At 55.0% G+C, this 19,714-nt stretch overlaps 1 protein-coding gene across 2 annotated transcripts in view; it reads right to left on the bottom strand.

Annotated features, from left to right (window-relative positions):
* The window catches only part of RBM33 (RNA binding motif protein 33), a 61,363-nt gene that overhangs the window by 31,852 nt on the left and 9,797 nt on the right, over positions 1 to 19,714 (bottom strand). For both annotated transcript variants that reach the window (XM_055124643.1, XM_055124647.1), the window contains exons 2-7: positions 18,820 to 18,898; positions 17,959 to 18,007; positions 13,958 to 14,034; positions 12,085 to 12,397; positions 4,698 to 4,869; positions 973 to 1,181 (exon numbers count right to left, since the gene is read on the bottom strand). In XM_055124643.1, the coding sequence (XP_054980618.1) occupies positions 973 to 1,181; positions 4,698 to 4,869; positions 12,085 to 12,397; positions 13,958 to 14,034; positions 17,959 to 18,007; positions 18,820 to 18,898 (899 nt within the window). The remainder of the gene's footprint in view (positions 1 to 972; positions 1,182 to 4,697; positions 4,870 to 12,084; positions 12,398 to 13,957; positions 14,035 to 17,958; positions 18,008 to 18,819; positions 18,899 to 19,714) is intronic.

Here is a 19,714-nt window from a genome sequence, read left to right as displayed (position 1 = left end):
CCGCCCTCCGCACAAAGGGGCCGGAGCCACGGCACAGCGGGGAGGGCGTCCGCCAACATGGTCTGATCCCAGCATCCCACATGGTCCGCCGAGCACCACCAGGACGAGCCCGAGCTCTCCAGGTGTGGCCCAGAACCAGAAAGAAAGAAAGGCCTTTCCCGAGGTCCCGCGGCCGTCCAGGCAACACCAGGAGCTGAGGGGCTGGACAGACCAGACAACGGGAGGCGCTCACCTCTGCCTGCGGCCTGAATACCACCGCCCCCCGTCCCCCAGAGGGACCCCGAACACAGAGTCAGAAGTCAGCCCTGAGCACCACCAGATGTGGCCTCAAAACAAAACGCAGTCAGCAGGGCCATGGGATCCCAGGAGAGGCGCAGAGACGACAGCCCTGGGGAGGGGACAGTGAGAACCCATGGCCCGCCGGGGGGAGGGGGGAGACGCTCCAGCCAACCCCATGGTGGGGCAGCGGGAGGCACAATCGGAGAGGGATGGCCAGGCCAGGGAGGGCAGAGAGCCGGGGCTGCAGAGGGGCCCCCATGGTCCGGCCCCCTGTAGGGCTGGGGTGCTGGGGTGCAGGGGCGAGCTGCGTTACTTCCCGCTTCCCTCAAGGCAGGAGGAGTCACTCTGCCAGCAAAGCCCCTGACGACTGAAGGGTCTACGGGAAATGAGCCCTGGGCTCTCCCAGGTGCAGCCCCTCACGCACGGGACTGGAAGGAGCTGGAAATCGTGTGTGAGTGGCTTACCCCCAAGTCAGGAAACCTGGAGCAGGTGAGGAATCTATTTTAAGGATTTGTTTCTGCTTTGGGGTACGCTGGGCAGAGCTCAGGGAACGAGGGGTCAACCCCGGTCTCCCCCAGGCAAAGCGTCCCCTCAGCGCCTGGAGCTCCGCCCCTCGTTCCTCAGGACGGCTCTGCCGCTCACCCAGGAGCAGCCCGACCTGCTGCGGGTGGAGGGCGGAGGGCGGAGACTCACCACCACGGGAGGCTGTGTGGGGAGCAGCGCCGGCCTCTGCTCTTTGAGCCGCGCCCTCTCGCTGGTGTCGCGTCTCTGGTCTCCCACTCCACGGCACATCACGGCTCCTCCGCGCCGTCCGCCCCGCCTCGAGCCGTAGCGGCCCTGCTTGTGCTGGCGCTCTCTCTCCTCGAACTCGAGCAGGGCGGCCTTGGCCTCCGCGGAAAGCTCTGTGTGGGGAGACGCAGACACGTCACACACCTTCACGCCTCAGCTGCCGAGACAGGGACAAGGCAGGAAAGAAAGACGACGCCCGAGAAACCTGCCCCGCCGCGTGGGCCGGAGCCCCCCGAGGGGTTCGGGCGCTGCCGTCTGGGCCCGAGAGCGTGCGCTGGGCTGCGCACCGGCCACCCTTGCCGACAGCTTCTCTAGGGCCCCCACAGAACTGTCCTCTGACACGACAGAGACAACCGCCTGCTTTAAAGACAAAACCGCAGGGCCGCAGCAGCAGGACAGCGGGGAGGGCCTTTGCCCTGTGCTCAGCCGACACGGGCTGATCCCCCGCATCCCACCTGGTCCCCCGAGCCCGCCAGGAGTAACCCGAGTACCACTGGGAGTGACCCCAAACAAAGCAACCAGCCAACACACCCCACGGAAACTGTGACTAAAGCACTCAAGTGAAAGTGCGTGAGGGACGGCAGTGCCAATGCCGCGAGGGTCACCGGGGAAGGCAGAGCGCAGGATCTGACCCCACAGCAGCAAGAACAGAGCAGAGGGCCGGGGTCTCGTGGAGCATCCACTGGGCGCCCCTCGCTGACCACTGGCTTAAGGTGACAACACGTGAGCGACTGCAACCAGCTGCCACCCTCAGAGCAGACCGAGAACACTGTCCACGCGTGTGCCCTGAAGGGGTGCCCGGAGCAGCTGTGACCAACACCAGGGCTCCCGCAGTCAGCCCCGAGCGCCCCCGGAACCTCTAAGCCACACTTCATTGTCCTGGAATTGTTTCCAGGCACTGCCTCCCCCTCGCGATGAATCCAGACCCCACTCCAAAGAAAACTTAATCTCCTCTTAACAAGCGGAGACTTTTATTCTAATCTTCACTACATGATTGGTTCACACACACATTTTATGCAGTGAATCAGCAATTATTTTCCTAGTGGTTCTAAGTGTCAAGACCAATTTCGCTATCCCTAGTAATAAAATGGTTTCAACTGACATCTTTAATCAGCAAGTAAAAATGCTTTCCTCCAATTGAGACAAGCTGTCACGAAAGGTCACCAAAATATGACAGGATGGAAATTACATTTGTAACTTCAACTGAAATGTTAATTTCCCTTTAAGTGTTTTCTGAACTATGTCCAGATTCTAAAGTAAAGAGATATAGCAGAATATAACAGTTTTACGCTGTATTATTCCTTTCTAATGTGCTTATGAAAAACATATTTGCATACAAATAATTTTATAATAGTTGTGAGGAATATGCAATGAATAAACATAGAAACAGTTTATCTGGCAAACAAATATAACAAAAGCATGAGCTTCTGTACATGATAACTGCGTGATAACTGAATCACAATATCTGTAAAAACCTTACAAATACAAAGTTAGTAAGTTTATAAGGTTGCTGACAATAAAAATCTATTACGAGATAAAAATATTTTTCCCCCAGGCCTTTTGCCCTGCCCCCAGCACCCAGTGATGTGGGCATGACAAGGCACCTCTTGAACCTAAGGCAATAAAACACAATTCCGCACCTTCCGTGTGCCCACGAAACAAAGACCTGATACCCACAGTCCCCAGCCTACCCGCAGACACCGAGCCTGCCTCGGCCAGGGCAGCCTCCCGTTCACCCCAGGGGCCACCCAGAGAGCCCACCAGGGGACCCCCACCGAGGCGCTCTCAACTCTGCATGGCGGCGCCTGGCAGGCTGACCACTCCCCGCAAGCGTCCATGGACACGTGGAGGGAAGGCCTCGCTTCTGCGCTGCTCGAGGGCCCTGGGGTGAAGGGAACTCAACAGCTCCAACCGACGTCCCTCCCAACTGCCACTCGGCTCTTCTTGAACCCGGCCGGAGGGAAACGGGGCTCAAGTCCCTGGCCCAGATGGAAAGCCCCCGGGCCCTAGTCCCGAGCACACAGCCGGGCTGGCAAGCGGCATTCTTCAGCTCTGGGGTGGCGCATGCACGTCCCCGAGGTTGTGGGGGGAGCCCCGTGCCACAGGCAGACTCGAGGCAGGAAGGCGGCCAGGTCACTGCACTCTTCCTCTGCAGAGTGGGCAAACCAATCCCACACTCATTACCTGATCTGTGCCAAAAGGCCAGGAGACAGCCGCAGCTTCCCCAGCGGCGGGAGCACCGGACTCCGCTGCACTGCCTCGGACACAGCACCAAGGGGCGCACAGGCCCCCACGCACGGCTGCCAAGCACCACTGGGCGGGACCCCTAACTACACAGCCGCTTCTGCTGGGGGTGAAGGCGCCACGGGCACTCGGGCTCTGGGGAAACGCTTCTCCAAAGGAACAGGATAATCCTGACAAAGAGCATCACAGGGTTCTGAAGAGCGAGCCCGGAGGTCAGGCCTCGGGGCAGAGCGCAGAGCCCGCGGCCTCCTGACCCGGCGGAATGTCTGGGAGGACGGTCAACCGACAAACTGTCTACACACGGTGCCCCCGGGGACGACTGCCCGCCTCCCTGGGCCCCCAGCATGCCGGCAGCCGGAAGGCTCCTTCACAGGACAGCATGGCCCTGAGCGCTTCCTGAAGGCAGGCAAGTGGCCCTGAGGAGAGGGGAGGCGGGAACGGAGACCTCAGACTGCACAGATGGGGCCTGGAGGGTGCCCTGCAGGAGGCTGGCTGCAGAGGGAGGAGGGCCCCTGTCTGCTGAAATGCAATGGCCAGTTCAAACAGCAGGCCCGCCGTGCCCTCCGGCTGCCCCCGCGTCCCTGCAGATCCCTGGGCCCCGACATCCACCTCACATCATCCTGGAAACGCACCGCCCGCACCAGACCTGGGCAACTGGGTTTCGGGACCCGAGGGAAGACCCAGTGCTGGCCGGGTGGGGCCACGACCGCTCTCCGTGAGCCTCCTCAGAGAACCCAGGGCAGGGCCCGACCCCCTGCAAGGCCTGGAGACCATCGGATCCAGAGCTCGTTTCCCAGTGACACCACCAAAGGCTGCAGGGGAGGGTCGGGGCGGACTGTCCCGGCCTCAGTCTGAGGGCAGAGCAGGTGCGACCTGGCTCTCCCCACCTGGAGGCGCTCAGAGCAGGGGCTCCGGAGCAGCGCTTCCCAGACTACTGCAGCCCCCTCGGCCTGTGGACACGCTGGGGTGACGCAAAGAGCCTCTGGGGTTGGGGCAGCAGCCTCCGCGGGAGACCGGGGCCACGGGCACCGCTCAACAACTAAGACAAGACGCCCAGTTCCTGCACTGACGGGGTCCGAACAGCTGAAGGAGCTGGGCAACACGACCAATGTCACTGACAGCGACAGCCACTCACAGGGCTCGGAAACCCGACGCTCTGGGACCCCCAGTGCCAGGAACGCAGAGAGCATGGCACGAGGGCCCAGCCACAGACTATCAGGAAAACAAAGCACCGGATACTTGATTCAAACATCTTTAATGCGCAGACAGACTGCCCTGAGCCGGCGGCACCACAGTCTAGACGCCACCTGCCACCTACCCGATCCCTCCAAACCGTGCAGAGTGAAATGGAAGCGAAGGAGGATGGAGACAGGCAAGAAAGTTACCCAAAGTTTCTGGAATGTTCCTTCTCTCTCTAGTTACATCTGAGAGTCTAATAATGGTTCCTTCTTTCCTTTCAGTTTTGAAACGTAATCGTCCAGACTCTTCATCTTCATCATCTTCTTCATCTGATTCTTCTTTTATGTCCTTCTGCAGTTCCAAAGTTTCCATGCTTCCCTACAATGCAGACACAGAACACGAAGGGGGAGAGTGAGTGTCCACCTCGTAGTCGGGACGTCCACCCTGCCCAGCGGCCTACTGGAAGGTCCTGCGAGCCACCGAGCCCAGCTGGGGCGGGAATCTCCGCATTAAAAGCTAAGCTGACGATGGGGAAAGTTCTCATTTCTGCTGACAGTGAAGTTCAGGGCCTGAAGTGCACAGAGGCACAGGCCCTGCGCGCCACTGACCCCGCCCCCCCCCCGCCCCGGGGCTCCCCAGATCGCACACACAACCGCCAAACCAATCAGACAAGAACTGCTGGGAACACTGCTCAGAAGACATTCCCAAATGCACACGCGCACACACACACACGCCACAGACCTCATGGCTACTCATACTTCTGAAGAACAAAGAGTTCTAAAAGCCCCTGCTGACCTCTAGCTAATCCTGATTTTAAAAACCCAATCTAATAAAGCAGCCCAGGTTAGGGGCGCAGCAACAGTACAGTGGGAGGGTGCCCTGTTTCCATCTCTGTACCCCATACGGTGTCCCAAGCCCTGCCAGGAGTGACCCCTGAGCATCATGGGTGTGGCCCAAAAAACAAAAGAAATTTGCAACTTTTAAATCAAGCTGCCCAAGAAGTCTCTTTGCTCTCCTGAGACCAGGCTGGAGACCCCTGAGCACCCGGCCTCCCCTGCCACCTCACTGCCTCTGATCCACTCTGCAGTGAGGAAGCGACTGTCTCTTCCCCACACTGCACGTTCGCCTGTGACTGACGCACAGTTTCTGCAGGGCCGGTGGCCCATGCTGCCCCCGCTCACGTCTCCGTACCCTACTGAGAGCGACCACCAGCAGCGCCTGTAAATTAAGGCAAACAACGACCCCCAGACTCCTGATTCAGGATTTGGGAAAGGCTGAAGGCCAAATAAAAGCGAGCCGACTCATGAGAAAAAGCGGAAGAGAAAGACAATCTAAAGGGCCGGTGCTCTGCCCATGTCTCTTGGCCACCAACGAGGGATGCTGCGGCCCTCAGCCCCATGCCTGGAACATGTGCCGAGGGCAGACGGCTCCTGTAGATCGCCCTGAAGACTGCTTCGGGCCGGTCACTCACAACTGCTGAAATTTAAAGCACCAAAGTCTTCACAGGGATGCACTCAAGACCGCACACACGCACAGCAGCACTGCCCCGCCGCTGTACCCCTCACACAGTGACACTGTCCCCCAGCTGTACCCCTCACACAGCGACACTGTCCCCCAGCTGTACCCCTCACACAGCGACACTGTCCCCCAGCTGTACCCCACACAGTGACACTGTCCCCAGCTGTACCCCTCATACACTGACACTGCCCCCCAGCTGTACCCCACACAGTGACACTGTCCCCAGCTGTACCCCTCATACACTGACACTGTCCCCCAGCTGTACCCCTCACACAGTGACACTGTCCCCCAGCTGTACCCCTCACAGTGACACTGTCCCCCAGCTGTACCCCTCACACAGCGACACTGTCCCCCAGCTGTACCCCTCACACAGGGACACTGTCCCCCAGCTGTACTCCACACACAGCGACACTGTCCCCCAGCTGTACCCCACACACAGCGACACTGTCCCCCAGCTGTACCCCTCACACAGCGACTGTCCCCCAGCTGTACCCCACACACAGTGACACTGCCCCCCAGCTGTACCCCACACACAGTGACACTGCCCCCCAGCTGTACCCCTCACACAGCGACACTGCCCCCCAGCTGTACCCCTCACACAGCGACACTGTCCCCCAGCTGTACCCCACACACAGCGACACTGTCCCCTAGCTGTACCCCTCACACAGCGACACTGTCCCCCAGCTGTACCTCTCACACAGTGACACTGTCCCCCAGCTGTACCCCTCATACACTGACACTGCCCCCCAGCTGTACCCCTCACACAGCGACACTGTCCCCCAGCTGTACCCCTCACACAGTGACACTGCCCCCTAGCGTATCCCCAGTCCGTGACATTTGGTAGTTTGCCAGGAGCGTGACACAGGAGTGGCATCAGCAGGCCCGTGGGCTCCCACACTGACTGGCCCCGGGGCTCTGTCCGGTCATCTGGGCAGACTCAACTTCAGACTCGCTCCTGCAGGGGGAGCCAGAGCCTGCTGGGCCACAGGCCACTTGTAGCAAGGCCAGAGAAGAAATACCCACCAGGAGCACAAAGACTCTATTAGGACAGTCATTTCTAATTCAGCCACCGACAGTAATTACAGCCCAAAGACTCCCAAACAAGCTCAGTGTAAAACATGACAGTGTTAGAATTAATATCGTTTCGTCTGCACCCAAAGCTCCCTGTCAGAAACCTAAAGACAGGCTGAGTCGAAAATTGTTTCTCTGAAGCAAACACGGAGCCAGTGAGAAAGGCCTCTCGCCCATGACGAGCCAACGGCCACTCGGCTTCCCAGAAGACCTGCAGGCCTAGCTCTCCGGCCCCGGCATGGGACGGACCCGGCGGAGGCGGGCAGGGCTGCAACGGCTGTCCAGCTGGAGTGAGCAGCACAAGGATGTCCCAGAGGCCAGCTCTGGTCTCAGGCCCTAGTGCTCATGTGAACCGGACACACACCGGGCCTCACATCCCAACTCAGGCGGCAGGCACCAGAGCCAGACCATCCGTCACCCCAAAGCGTCACCCTAAAGGGAGACCCCAAAACAAACACCCGCTCTCCCCAAACATGCATCTTCTTTGGTCGTGATAAAACTAAACTCGCTGCCAAAATGCGGGCTCTCTTTGTCGTTTGGGGTCCTGCCCAGCAATTCTGGTCAACAGGCTACAGGTGAGAGCTTGAGGGGCTGTGCTGGCCAGGCCGGGACACCAGCCAGGGATGAGGCAAGCAAACTGGGTCCACAGCATGCAAAACTGGACTCGCTCTCTTTCTGGCCCCAAAAACACTGTCTCTGAAAGTTTTAGCAAATGTACCTGGCATTTAAGTCATGAGAAAAACTCCACTTAAAGGTGATACTGAGTAACACAAAAATAAAACTATGCTATGTTTATTACGGGCTGGAGGGATAGCACAGCGGGTAGGGCATCTGCCTTGCACGCGGTCGACCCGGGTTCGATTCCCAGCATCCCATATGGTCCCCTGAGCACCGCCAGGAGTAATTCCTGAGTGCAGAGCCAGAAGTAACCCCTGTGCATCGCCAGGCGTGACCCAAAAAGAAAAAAAAAAAAGCCAAAAGCAGTAACAACAAGTCTCACAATGGAGAGGTTATTGGTGCCCGCTCGAGCAAATCGTTGAGCAACAAGACGACAGTGATACAGTGAAGTTTATTACGTAAAAACTAAAGTTTAATCTTACATGATTTATATCACTCAGGACATTGCCAAAAATACCCGAAGGTTGGACTTGCAACTGCTTCTCTACAAAACCTGAAGAGGTGCTTCCGTTTGATTCCAGTACTGCTCAAGTCCCACACGGCCGGGGAGCCGGGAGACCACGTGGACTGCAGTTCTGAAATGGACCTGTGTCCCCAGGGTTCTGAAAAGAAAAATTAGTCCTCTATTCTAAATTCAGGGGGGGGGGGAGGAATAGATTGATTCCTGAAATGGGGAAAAAAGAAAAAAAATGTAGCAAACATTTTAAAAATCTTTTGGGGGACCGGAGAGATGCACTGTGGGGAGGCACCTGGCATGCACACAGCCGACCCGGGTTCAATCCCCAGCATCCCGTACGGTCTCCGGCACACATCAGAGAGCAGAGCAAGGAGTAAGCACCGAGCATCGCTGGTGTGGCCAAAGGCCAAAACCAATTTTTTAATCAAGAAACTTCCAAGGTGTGGGGGGCAGAGACAGTACAGCAAATAAGGGGTGTGCCTTAACACGGCCAACCCGGGTTCAACCCCCGGCATCCCGTGACCCCCAGTCCTGCCAGGTGTGGTCCCTAAGTGCAGGGCCAGACGCAGGCCTTGCGTACTGCCCAGTGTGGCCCAAAAAACTGAACTAAAAACCCCTCAAGACGTCCGCGACCGTGAGTCCAGGGGTTGTGGTGGCCAACTCCAGTCCAGTCCCAGCACGGCCTCACAGCACCACCAGGAGTGACCCCGAGCAGACAGGAAGTAGCCCCTCAACACCACCAGGCGTGGCCCCGAATACCTCTCCAGTCTGTGAGGCTCACGGGAATTCTTTACGTCACCGACCCCCCAGCCACAGGAAAATGACACCTGCTGATTCCAGCGCGTGCGCACGCGTCCCGAGGGGCCTGCAGGAAGCGCCACCACTCCAGGATGAAGGCGAGGAGTGTGGCACCACCCCGATGCTTCCACCAGCAAAGCAGACAGGCTCAAACAAGAAGGTGCCCTACGGGGTCCTGCACGCCCCTCCTGTCCCAAGCGCAGAACTAGAGAAGGGCGACAAGGCACCACAGACCAAAGGGGAGCAGGGGGACGGGGAGGACAGAGCAGGGGGGACCGGGAGCGCGGTGCAGAGAGGGCGGGGCAGAGGGCGGGGCAGAGGGCGGGGCAGTTAGGGGGGGAACAGGCCGGACTGAGACAGAATGGAAACCGAGCCTGTAGTTTTCTCAGTTTAATTCACATTAACCAGGACCAGACAGAGCTACAGGATTCTCTCAATGCACAAAACTGACAGAATCCCGTCCCCAGCTACAATTTCCAAAGCTGATCTACAGGAAACAAAACTACGCCGCCCGCCTCAGTCTCCTCGGAAAGAGGCTGCCAGGCGGTGGGGACGGGGCCGGGCCTGAGGGCGCGGGCACGAGCACGGGCCCAGCAAAGGGAGCCCAAGCTTCGTCAGACGCCAGCAGAGGGTCAGCAGTGACAGTGACGGAGCGTCCCGGGAACTCAGCGTCCCTCTCCCACACCTGCCGTGCTGAGCGCGGCCCCGCCACCCGAGAGTGTGCGGGACACTGCTGAAAGGGCACGACCCTCCCCGCAGCACCATGGGGCGGCCAGGGTGTGATCCAGGAAGCGGGCAAGGGCAAGGGCAAGGGCAAGTCCAGCAGGCCCCGCCCGCCCGAGAGCCTGCTGAAGGGGTCACTGCCCAAGCCAACCCATTAGTTGTCGGAGAGCGGCACCGGTGCGTGCTTACATCACGCTCTCGACAGGACAACCCAGACCTCCTCTCCTGCACCGGAGAGCAACACGCAGAAGGGAGCCACCAGCCCAGGACCCCTCAGCACTGCCAGGAAGCAACCCAGCTAACACACGATGACACATCTGTGCCTGCAGAAAAACGGACACTCTCACACGGACCTGTCAGCCTGTCCTGAACCCACACTGAAGCACAAGCTCACTCCCAATAAGCACACACTCTCACAGCCTCCACATACACACAACCTCCACACCTATAGTCACACACAACCTGCACAAACACAACTGACACATACAGACTACCTACACTCACACAACATACATTCTCACAACCTACATTCTTATACAATCGACACATGCTCACATATAACCCACACACAACTACAAACTCACAATCTGTACACACTCACACATAACCTACACACACTACACCCTCACAACCTACACACAAAACCTATACAACTAAACACACAACCTACACAGAACTATACACTACAATCTACACTCACACACAACCTATACACAACTACACACCCTCACAACCTACACTCACACATGATCTACTCACAACCTACATTCTCATATAACCTATACACACATTCACATAACCTATACATACAACCTACACTCACACACTACATTCTCACAACCTACACACAAAACTTATCACAACTACACTCACATATAACCTACACACTCACACGCAACTTACCCACATGTACAACCTATAAACACATACAACCTGCATATGCAACCTACATTCACACAACCTACTCTTACACACAACCTACTCTCACACATAACCCACCCACAACTACACACACAACCTACACACAACTGCACAACCTACACTCACACATAACTACACACACTACCTACATACACTCACACATAATCTATACACTCACAAATAACGTACACACACACCCCTGCACTCTCACACACGTAACCTATACACACAGCCACACTTAAACACACAACCATACAGCCTATACAAACTCTCACACACAACCTACACACTCAAATACAACCTACAGACTCTCATACACTCACAAAGGCTCAATAGGCTCAATATAACCTACAAACTCACATTCACACATACACACACCCCTTATACTCACAACCAACACACTCTCACACATACACTTAGACTCAAAACCTACAGTCACACACAACCTATCCACACACTTATAGACTCAATACAACTCACACATACGCTTATAGATTCAATATAACCTACACACTCACACACACATGCAACCTACACACACACTGATAGACTCAATACAATCGACACACTCACACATACACATTTACAGACTCAATACAACTACACACATTCACTCTGACACACTGACACATGAGCTCTCCACTATCACACTTACATATATGCACAACACACTCTCGCACACACTCACACCCTGCCCAGTCGCCATCTCTAACCCTCAGGGCGGCTCCGTGGGATGAGGGTGAGGCGCCTGCCCCAGGACTCTATCACTGCTATGCAGAACTATGCATACTTGCCTCCATTTGACCATTTTGAAACAACTCTCTTTTAATAATGAACCTCTAACAAAGATGAGCACCTTCTTTCCAGACAGACTAAAAAACCACCTACCTAGCAAAATCTTTGGGAAATATAAATCAGTACTATCTCTCCTTCCGATTATCAGTAGCCAATTATGTGTGACATTTCCCAAACTAAGCTCCAACCTCTTTATTCATGTTGAGACAGTTCACAGTTACGCACAAGGATGACTGCGCAGGACATCAATCACTGCCCGTTAAAGATGTCTTTAGCAGGTCAATAATCTTTTCACCTTGGAAGGACTTTATCAGATCTGGTCTACGGCCTGGATAAAAGCTCTGCATTAAGTACTCCTAACCATTGACACGGTATCTCCACCACACAAAGCGGTTTCCTTCCTTAGGGTGCACGCCTCAAGGTCACAGTTCTGTGCAGCCTTCCAGAATGACAAAGGAGCATTACCTCTGGCCAAACAAGCTGTCAGCACAAACTTTGTCATAGCTCCGATAAAGAAACTGGCAGGCAGTGATAATAAGGTCTAATTTCCCCTGCTCCCGAGGGAGGCACAGGTCTGCAATCCGTCTGGAGACCGTGCCCGGGAGACGGGCGTACAAAGGAGAGAGACTCACTGCGAATTCATCTAAAGGCTCATTGATCTCGATGTCCAGCACTTCGTCGTTGTACAGCTGCTCCTCCTCGGGCTCCTCCACATACTCGCCGTGGTCGTCCGTCAGCTCAGCGTCGGGGCCTCCGTACTGCCCTCCCTCCGGGTACTCGTGCGCGTACAGCTCAGACACGTCGCTTTTGTGGTACGCCAGTTCGTCCTCGCCCTGCTCATACTCGGATTCCTGCTCTCCAGAAGGGTCATTCGTATTGTCAGACAGTTCGAACGAGGGGACCATGCCTGACGTGGCATTGAGACCGATTGAGACACTCTGAGAACTGAGAGGACGAGAGCACAAGACAGCTTGGGTTTTATCCATGTAAACTACAAACTCCTATGTAAAAAGAATACTCAAGACTCATCTGAAACTGTTTCAGTGTTGACAGTAGGATATATACTGACCATAACCTTTCAGAAGGTCCTAACAGCTGAAGAAAACAAGAGGGTTTTAAAACTACTGAAAAATTAGATTCTGCTCATTAAGTCACAACAGTTACAAGATTCAAGAACTTAATAGCACCAGAGAGACAGGACAGCGGGGAAGGCACTTGCCCTGCACAAAGGCAACTTGGGTTTGAACCCTGGCACCACATAAAGCCTCAGTATCCTGAGTCCTCCAAGAGTGACCCCTGAGTGTTAGGTCGGGGGGAGCCCAGAGAACAACTGAGGCCCAAATCCTCCCAGCACTCTCTCCGCCCCCCAAAAAGAATTTAACAATTTCGGGGCCGGAGCGATAGCACAGCAGTTAGGGCGTTTGCCTTGCACGCGGCCAACCCAGGTTCGATCCCCGGCATCCCATATGGTCCCCCAAGCACCGCCAGGAGCAATTCCTGAGTGCAAAGCCAGGAGTAACCCCTGAGCATCGCTGGGTGTGGCCCAAAAAGCAAAAAAAAAGAATTTAACAATTTCAAAGGCAAAATTTGGACAATAAATCTGTGTTCACACATTCTATCAAATCATAATAAAAATCTGAATATGCCACACACCCGGGTTCAATCCCCAGCGTCCCATGATGCCCCCTGCAACACCAGGAGTGATTACTCAGTGCAGAGCCAGGAGTGACCCCTGAGTATCGCCAGGTGTGACCCAAAAAAAAAAAAAAAAAAGAAAGAAAAAGTCTAAGGATTATCTTCCAAGGCCTTACCTAACCCAAAATTTGGTTAAGATATAATAATGGTATCAAAGAATGAAAACAAGAAGCTTAAGCACATGTAAAATTTATTCATCTATAACTGGAATTCTGCAAACAAAATTACTTAATGTCAGAAAACTACCGCAAATACAGTTCAATAAAAGCATACTTGTAAGCAAGAACCACATCTGTAGCCATATTTGTTTGTAGCCAAGATGTCATCGTCATATTGATGACCAAGCGGCGTCCCCTGTATCCTCACAAGGCTGATTCCTGCCAGCTGCAGCGCAGAGTGTGGACAGGAAGGGGTGGGGCGGGGAGGGGCACTGCGGCTGGAGCAGCTGCACCCAAACCGTAGCAGGTGTAGGAGGGACCCGAGTCCCAGGACCGGGATCAGTGTCCTGCAGAGTGGACCCTGGCAGCCTCCTGGGAGACTGTCAGGAAGGGCCGGGACGCCCACACAGGCTGTGTAGGCAGGCGGAGGGCGGCTCAGGGAGAGTGCGTCAGGCTGCAGCCTCTGGCTCCGGGACACTCACAGACCCTGAGCCCCGCCCAGCTCTGCAGAGAACAAGCTCTCCCCCAGCCCCGCTCAGAGCCTGCTCCCGGGGCAGGACCCAGAAGACCAACGACAGCCCACTCCTATCCGTCCTGAGCAGTACTGAGTGATTCGGCTAAGTGCATAGTTTAATCAGCCAGCAGGGAGTACCTGAAATTTTCTTCATCTTCATTATCACTCTGCAGAAGATCATCATTTAGTTCTTCATCTGACAAATCTGACTGATTCTGATGAAAATAAGAAATCAAATTAATGCATGTCACTCCACAAAGACTTACAAGAGTGCAAAATCAGCATCACCTGGCCGTCTGAAGCCTGATGTCACTGAACACTGACCACTCCATGATTTTCTGTGGCTACACCAACTGGCAGACCTACACCACCAGGTCCAATGCAGGAGCTGGGATACGGCCGAGTGGCAGAGCACAGGCTATCCAGAGGAGGCCCCGCAGGGGTGTGGAGAATCAGGCCCTTACTACCACCATGTGGTCCCAGAACGATTGAAAAGAAGGAAAAATAGACAAAACGAAAAACAGAAGAGTCCTTTCAAAGTGCCCCAACTTTCATCAAGCACAAAAACTATGTTTTAAGATTTGAGTAAGTTTGGGGCTGGAGTGATAGCATAGCGGGTAGGGCGTTTGCCTTGCACGCGGCCGACCCGGGTTCAAATCCCAGCATCCCATATGGTCCCCTGAGCACCGCCAGGAGTAATTCCTGAGTGCAGAGCCAGGAGTAACCCCTGTGCATCGCCAGGTGTGACCCAAAAACCAAAAAAAAAAAAAAAAAAAAAAGATTTGAGTAAGTTCAACAGCATCCCAAAGTACTTGGAAAAGAAAAATATATAGATTGGAAAAAGAAAAATATATACTTTTACCCCACCTTGAAACTGTCAAGGATCAGAGTCAAACTTCCATCTGACAGGTGACAGGTCACCTGGTCAGCAGGACCAGACCGTGATTGGCAATGACGACAAAGATGACCCTGGTCAACGAAACCAGCCTCTGACCAGCAATGACCAAAAAAGTGACCAAGACAGTGAGATCAGCCTCTGACCGACAAAGACCTTATATAAAGGTGACCTGGACAGCGAGGTCTGCTTCGGATCAACAATGACCACAAGGTGACCTGGACAGCGGGACCAGCCTCTAACCAGCAATGACCAAAGGTGACCTGAACAGCGAGATCAGCCTCGACCATCAGTGACCACACGTGACATGAACAGCAAAATCAGCCTGACCAGCAGTGACCACAAAGGTGAACTGGACAGTGAGGAGGTCAGTCTCTGACCAACAATGACCACAAAGGTGACCTGGTCAGTGGGATCGGCCTCTGACCGGCAATGGCCACAGAAGTGACCAGGACAACAAGATCAGCCTCTGACCTGAAATGACCACAAAGGTTACCTGGACAGCAGAACCAGCAGAGCTCCCACACCATTCCAAGCCAGAAGGCCAGGAATGTGGAACAGGAGACACTCAGGGAAGGTGGTCAGGGCCCAGGGACACTCAACAGGAGAGCCTGACTGTGCATCTACACACACGCTCGCACACACATGCGTGCAAACACCCACACCCACGCACAAGCACACACATGCATGAACATACATGCAAGCACACATGGCCGCAGACACCCCCACACATGCACTTGCACACACATGAAGGCATACACGTGCAAGCACACATACATGTGGACACCCGTGCGCATGCACGCATGCATACACCCACACACGCACACACATGCATGCAAACTAAAGAACAAAGCACTCTGACAACACAGTGTTTGTGCCTCACCCTGAAGCCCAAAGCTGCCCATTCCGAAACACCCACAGGAAACCCTGCACTAGCTCCTGTGTCCAAACGTCACTGGACCACAGTGACATCTGAGTTCACCTCCACCACCCAAGGGAGGCAGCTGCAGCAACAGCGGGTGCAGGGTGAGCACACGGCTGAGGGGACACACACTGCCTCCCTCTGCTGGATCCGTAGGGAGCTTAGGCTTGAGTTACTCCCACTGCAGTGCTCCTGAGGCACACCCAATTCCATCAGGCACTCCTAATACTACATTGCTTTTCTCTTTCCTTTAAGTCCTCGGCGTGGTTTAGCAATGTCCTTTTTGCACAGACTCAGGAAGACAGTTGGTTCTGTGCTTCTGTAACATGGGAGTTATCTGACTCTGAAGAGTATTTACTCCTGGGCATCCATCATATTTACCTGACTTAAGACTCAGGTGCCCTTACTTCCTAACACCCCCAAAGGGAGGGTCCCAGCAAGGGACAGGATGGACCCAGGGCAAGCTGTCAGGTACCCTGGCACTGAAAAGGGACAGGCTAAGCGCTGTAAGAAGTATGGTAAGAGCACGGTCACAGAACAAACTGTCGTGACCCAAGAAGAAGTAACTGAATCAGGGCCCTGCTGGGGATGGGAAAACTAACCTGGCCTGAGGACCGTGCTCTGGGGTACAGAGCGAGATGTCCCCAGGAAGAGGACACGGTACACCTCCAAGCCTGAGAACTACGCGGAAGGAGCAACAACTACGTGCAGGGGTGGCGCTGTAAGGAGGAGGATGAACAGACGATTACCAACCAGCCTGGGGCCCTGTGCCTCCACTCCCGTTCCTCCGCTCGCCTGTCGCCATGGGCCAGCCAGGAATGGTTCTTGGCCACCAAATGCATGCATCCTGCACACGCACGCTCTCTGAACTCACACCCGCTGTGGGCCTTTAGGTAACCGTCACGGCACGAGACAGGAAGGAGGCCAGAGGTGCCACACATGGCAGACATCGCACTTTCCTGTGTGACATTCAATGCCAGGAACAATCCCTGAAGCCACAGTGTGTCCATGTGTGTCCTTGCATGTGCTTTTCAGGCCACACAGAAATCGGCAGACAGATGCCCCTTTTTGTCACTCTTTTCTCATCTACCTGAACTGCCCGCCCCCTCCAGGCACCGTGCAACTCATTCTTTCACGCCCAGAAAGGGGCTGGGGCAGGAAAGCCCTGCCATGCTCCTGCTTGGGCATCATGACCCTTGATTCCACGGGAGGGGAACCACAGCAAGAGCCGCCCAGCCTCACCAGGGCAGGGAGACACTGCTGCCACCAGCCCCCCCCCCCCCCCCGCCCCGCATGTCCCCGCTTACTCCGGTAGTCCAGCCCAAAGCTTCCTGGGCCCAAGACAAAACCCCCAGGCAGCAAGAACTGGGCCCTGGGGCCTCCACTGGACTCAGCCTGCCCTGATGTAGTCAGAACTCCGGCTCGCAGTCCCTTCCCCATCACCTGGTGCCAAGTGATGCCCAGGAACCCAGGGGCTGGCAGCAAGGGTAGGCAGAGTCTGCCGGCCGGCCGATGCCACAACCAGGGCGACTCGGAAAGGAAAGAGGCTTCCTGAACCCCTAGCCTGCGCGCAGTCCTGGGTCAGAGCAGCCTCCTCAGAGAGCACACAGGCTGCCGGGAGAAGCAGCTCACTCTGTGCACGCGCAACCCGGGTTCACCCCAGCACCCCACAGGGTCCCCTGAGCTGCCAGGAGTGATCCCGGAGCACTGCTGGGTGTGTCCACAAACAAACAGAAGAAAAAAGTGCTATGATAACCCTGATGCTCAGCAACAATACTAAACACTGGAATAGAAAGGGTGCACACTAATATGCTATTTATTATATAATTATAAGGTCTCTGACATTTAACAACCACAGGTTTTTTTTTAACTGTTAACAAAAGTATTTCACTCTAGTTTTTGGTTTTTCATTCCTGTTTTCAATGAATTTTCTGTGTAATATGTCTAAAACATAGCTAAATTCAGACACAGGACACAGACTTATTAATCAAGTATCAGAGCCACAACTTTTAGTTAAGCAAACATGAGGTTCTAGGCCCTCATCTGTATTTATCTGACTGTTCTCCTGATCTTGTTAACATTGAGTTTATCTCTCGACTCCCCAAACGGGGTCCTCTTACCCTGCACGAGAAACATTAACTGAACATCAGACAAGTGGGGGGCGAGTATAGTATCTGCTTCAGAGGTTAGTGCTGGGTTACATGTTACTGGTAGAGTCAGCAACTCAGCATCCAGAACATTTCCCTGCACCACATGCCTGGACTGTGCCCGCGTCCCAGAAGCCATGATGCGGGTCCCCTCCAGGAACCCCAGCAATCTTACCTTTTTGCCCGAGAGCAGATCTTCTCCGAGTAAGTCATCTTCGAGCTCACTGCAGAGAAGAGACGGTGGGCATGAGTCACAGCATGGGGATTCTGCAGGTACTGGGGTCTCCCCAGACTTGAGGGCTTCATACTATCATGGGAATTGTGCTATTCTGATTTTCCCTTATTAATAACAAAGTGATGAAATATTTAGGGAACCAGAACCAGGATGTGACTCAGCAAGATCAAATGCATGTGTGAGCCTGGAGGGAGCACCCAGGTGAGCACGACGGGGAGAGCTGGGACAGGAGCACCCGGGCGAGCACGGCGGGGAGAGCTCTTTCCCTTAAGCTGCTGCTCTGCAGAAGGACCGGGGTGCCAGGCGGACGCAGAGCTATAGCAAAGGCCCCCCGGCTAGAACAGCTGCCAGCACACACTGACTGTCACTCAGTCTCCGGGAGTGAGCAAAGCCCTCGTGGGTGACAAAACAGGACAACAGAGCGGGGCGCAGGGAAGCAGCGTTGGGGGGGAGCTGGGCATGGCGGTGAGCAGCAGCACCCTTATGGGCGTCAGTGTCCTGCAGAGCCGCAAACAAAAGGTCGCTTCCTGGCTCAGATTCATTTTCCTCTTTGCTCTTACCCTCTGTCTGCATGCGGCCTGGCTCTCAGCAGCCAGAGACAAGCACACGGACAAACAGGCACTTGGCCTTGCATGTGGCTGACCCCAGCTCAATCTCCGACATCCCATGTGGTCCCCCGAGCCCCACCAGGAGTGATCCCTGAGAGCAGAGCCAGAATAAGCCCTGAGCACCTCTGGGGTGGCCCCCAACCAAACCAAAATGGAGCCAGAAGCTCAAGTGTGTGCCGCCTGCAGGCTGTACCTGTCCCAGTCCTCGTCTGCAGCTCGCCTCCTCCAAGACCGCTCAGCACCCGGCTTATCCAGCTGGTCGAAGTCATCATCTGTGAGGGAGACACCACAATGAGCGGGAAACGCGGTGCCCGGGGCCGGTACGGCCAACTCCCGCAAGGCTTCACCGGTCAAGACGCTGTCTCAGAAATACCAACCCGGAGAACTCAGTGAGGGAACTGAGAGATGGGACAGCGGGGCCAACACAGGCTCAACCCCAGGCACCCGCCACGGCCCCCGCCAAGTCTGTCCGGAGTGATCCCTGAGCACAGAGCCGTAAGCCCTGAGAACACCAGGTGTGGCCAAAAAACCAAAACCACATTCACTCCAGGTCAGAGAGTCCAGCGGGTTAGGGTGTTTGCCGTGTGCATGGCCGGCCCAGGGTTAGTCCCCAGCACCCATACGGTCTCCCGAGCCCTGACGGCAGTCTGTGTGGCCCAAACACAAAAATATGCATTCATTTCAGGAAATATTTCATGAAATAATGCTTTGAGAATGTGACTTTTTAAATGCACATACATAAAAAGAAAAAAACTAAGACTTTAAAAATATACTTTGTGGCCATTACATTCTTCCGAGTTATTATGGAAAAAGGACCTCTACTCAGGGACAAGAGGAACCGTTGAGAAAGGCTGAGAGAGAACGCTCGCACGTGGTAGCTCTGCATTCTCCAGCGGCAGACTGTGGACGGACAGAGGCTGAGGGTGGCCCAGCTCCTACTGCCCACGGCTGCTGCTGGCCCTGCAGTTTGGCAGTTGGGGGGGGGAGTTGAGGATTATTTTGTAAAAAGGAAGAGGAAAAGAACCACATGGAAGAGCAGGACTCAAAAGGGCCGGCCAGCTCCACTCCACACAGTGGAGCCCACCGCA

Source organism: Sorex araneus, chromosome 1 (genome assembly GCF_027595985.1).
Source record: "Sorex araneus isolate mSorAra2 chromosome 1, mSorAra2.pri, whole genome shotgun sequence".
In the NCBI taxonomy this organism is placed as follows: Eukaryota; Metazoa; Chordata; class Mammalia; order Eulipotyphla; family Soricidae; genus Sorex; species Sorex araneus.
The sequence above is the reverse complement of the archived record's forward strand: the minus strand, read 5'-3'. Positions and strand labels throughout refer to the sequence as shown.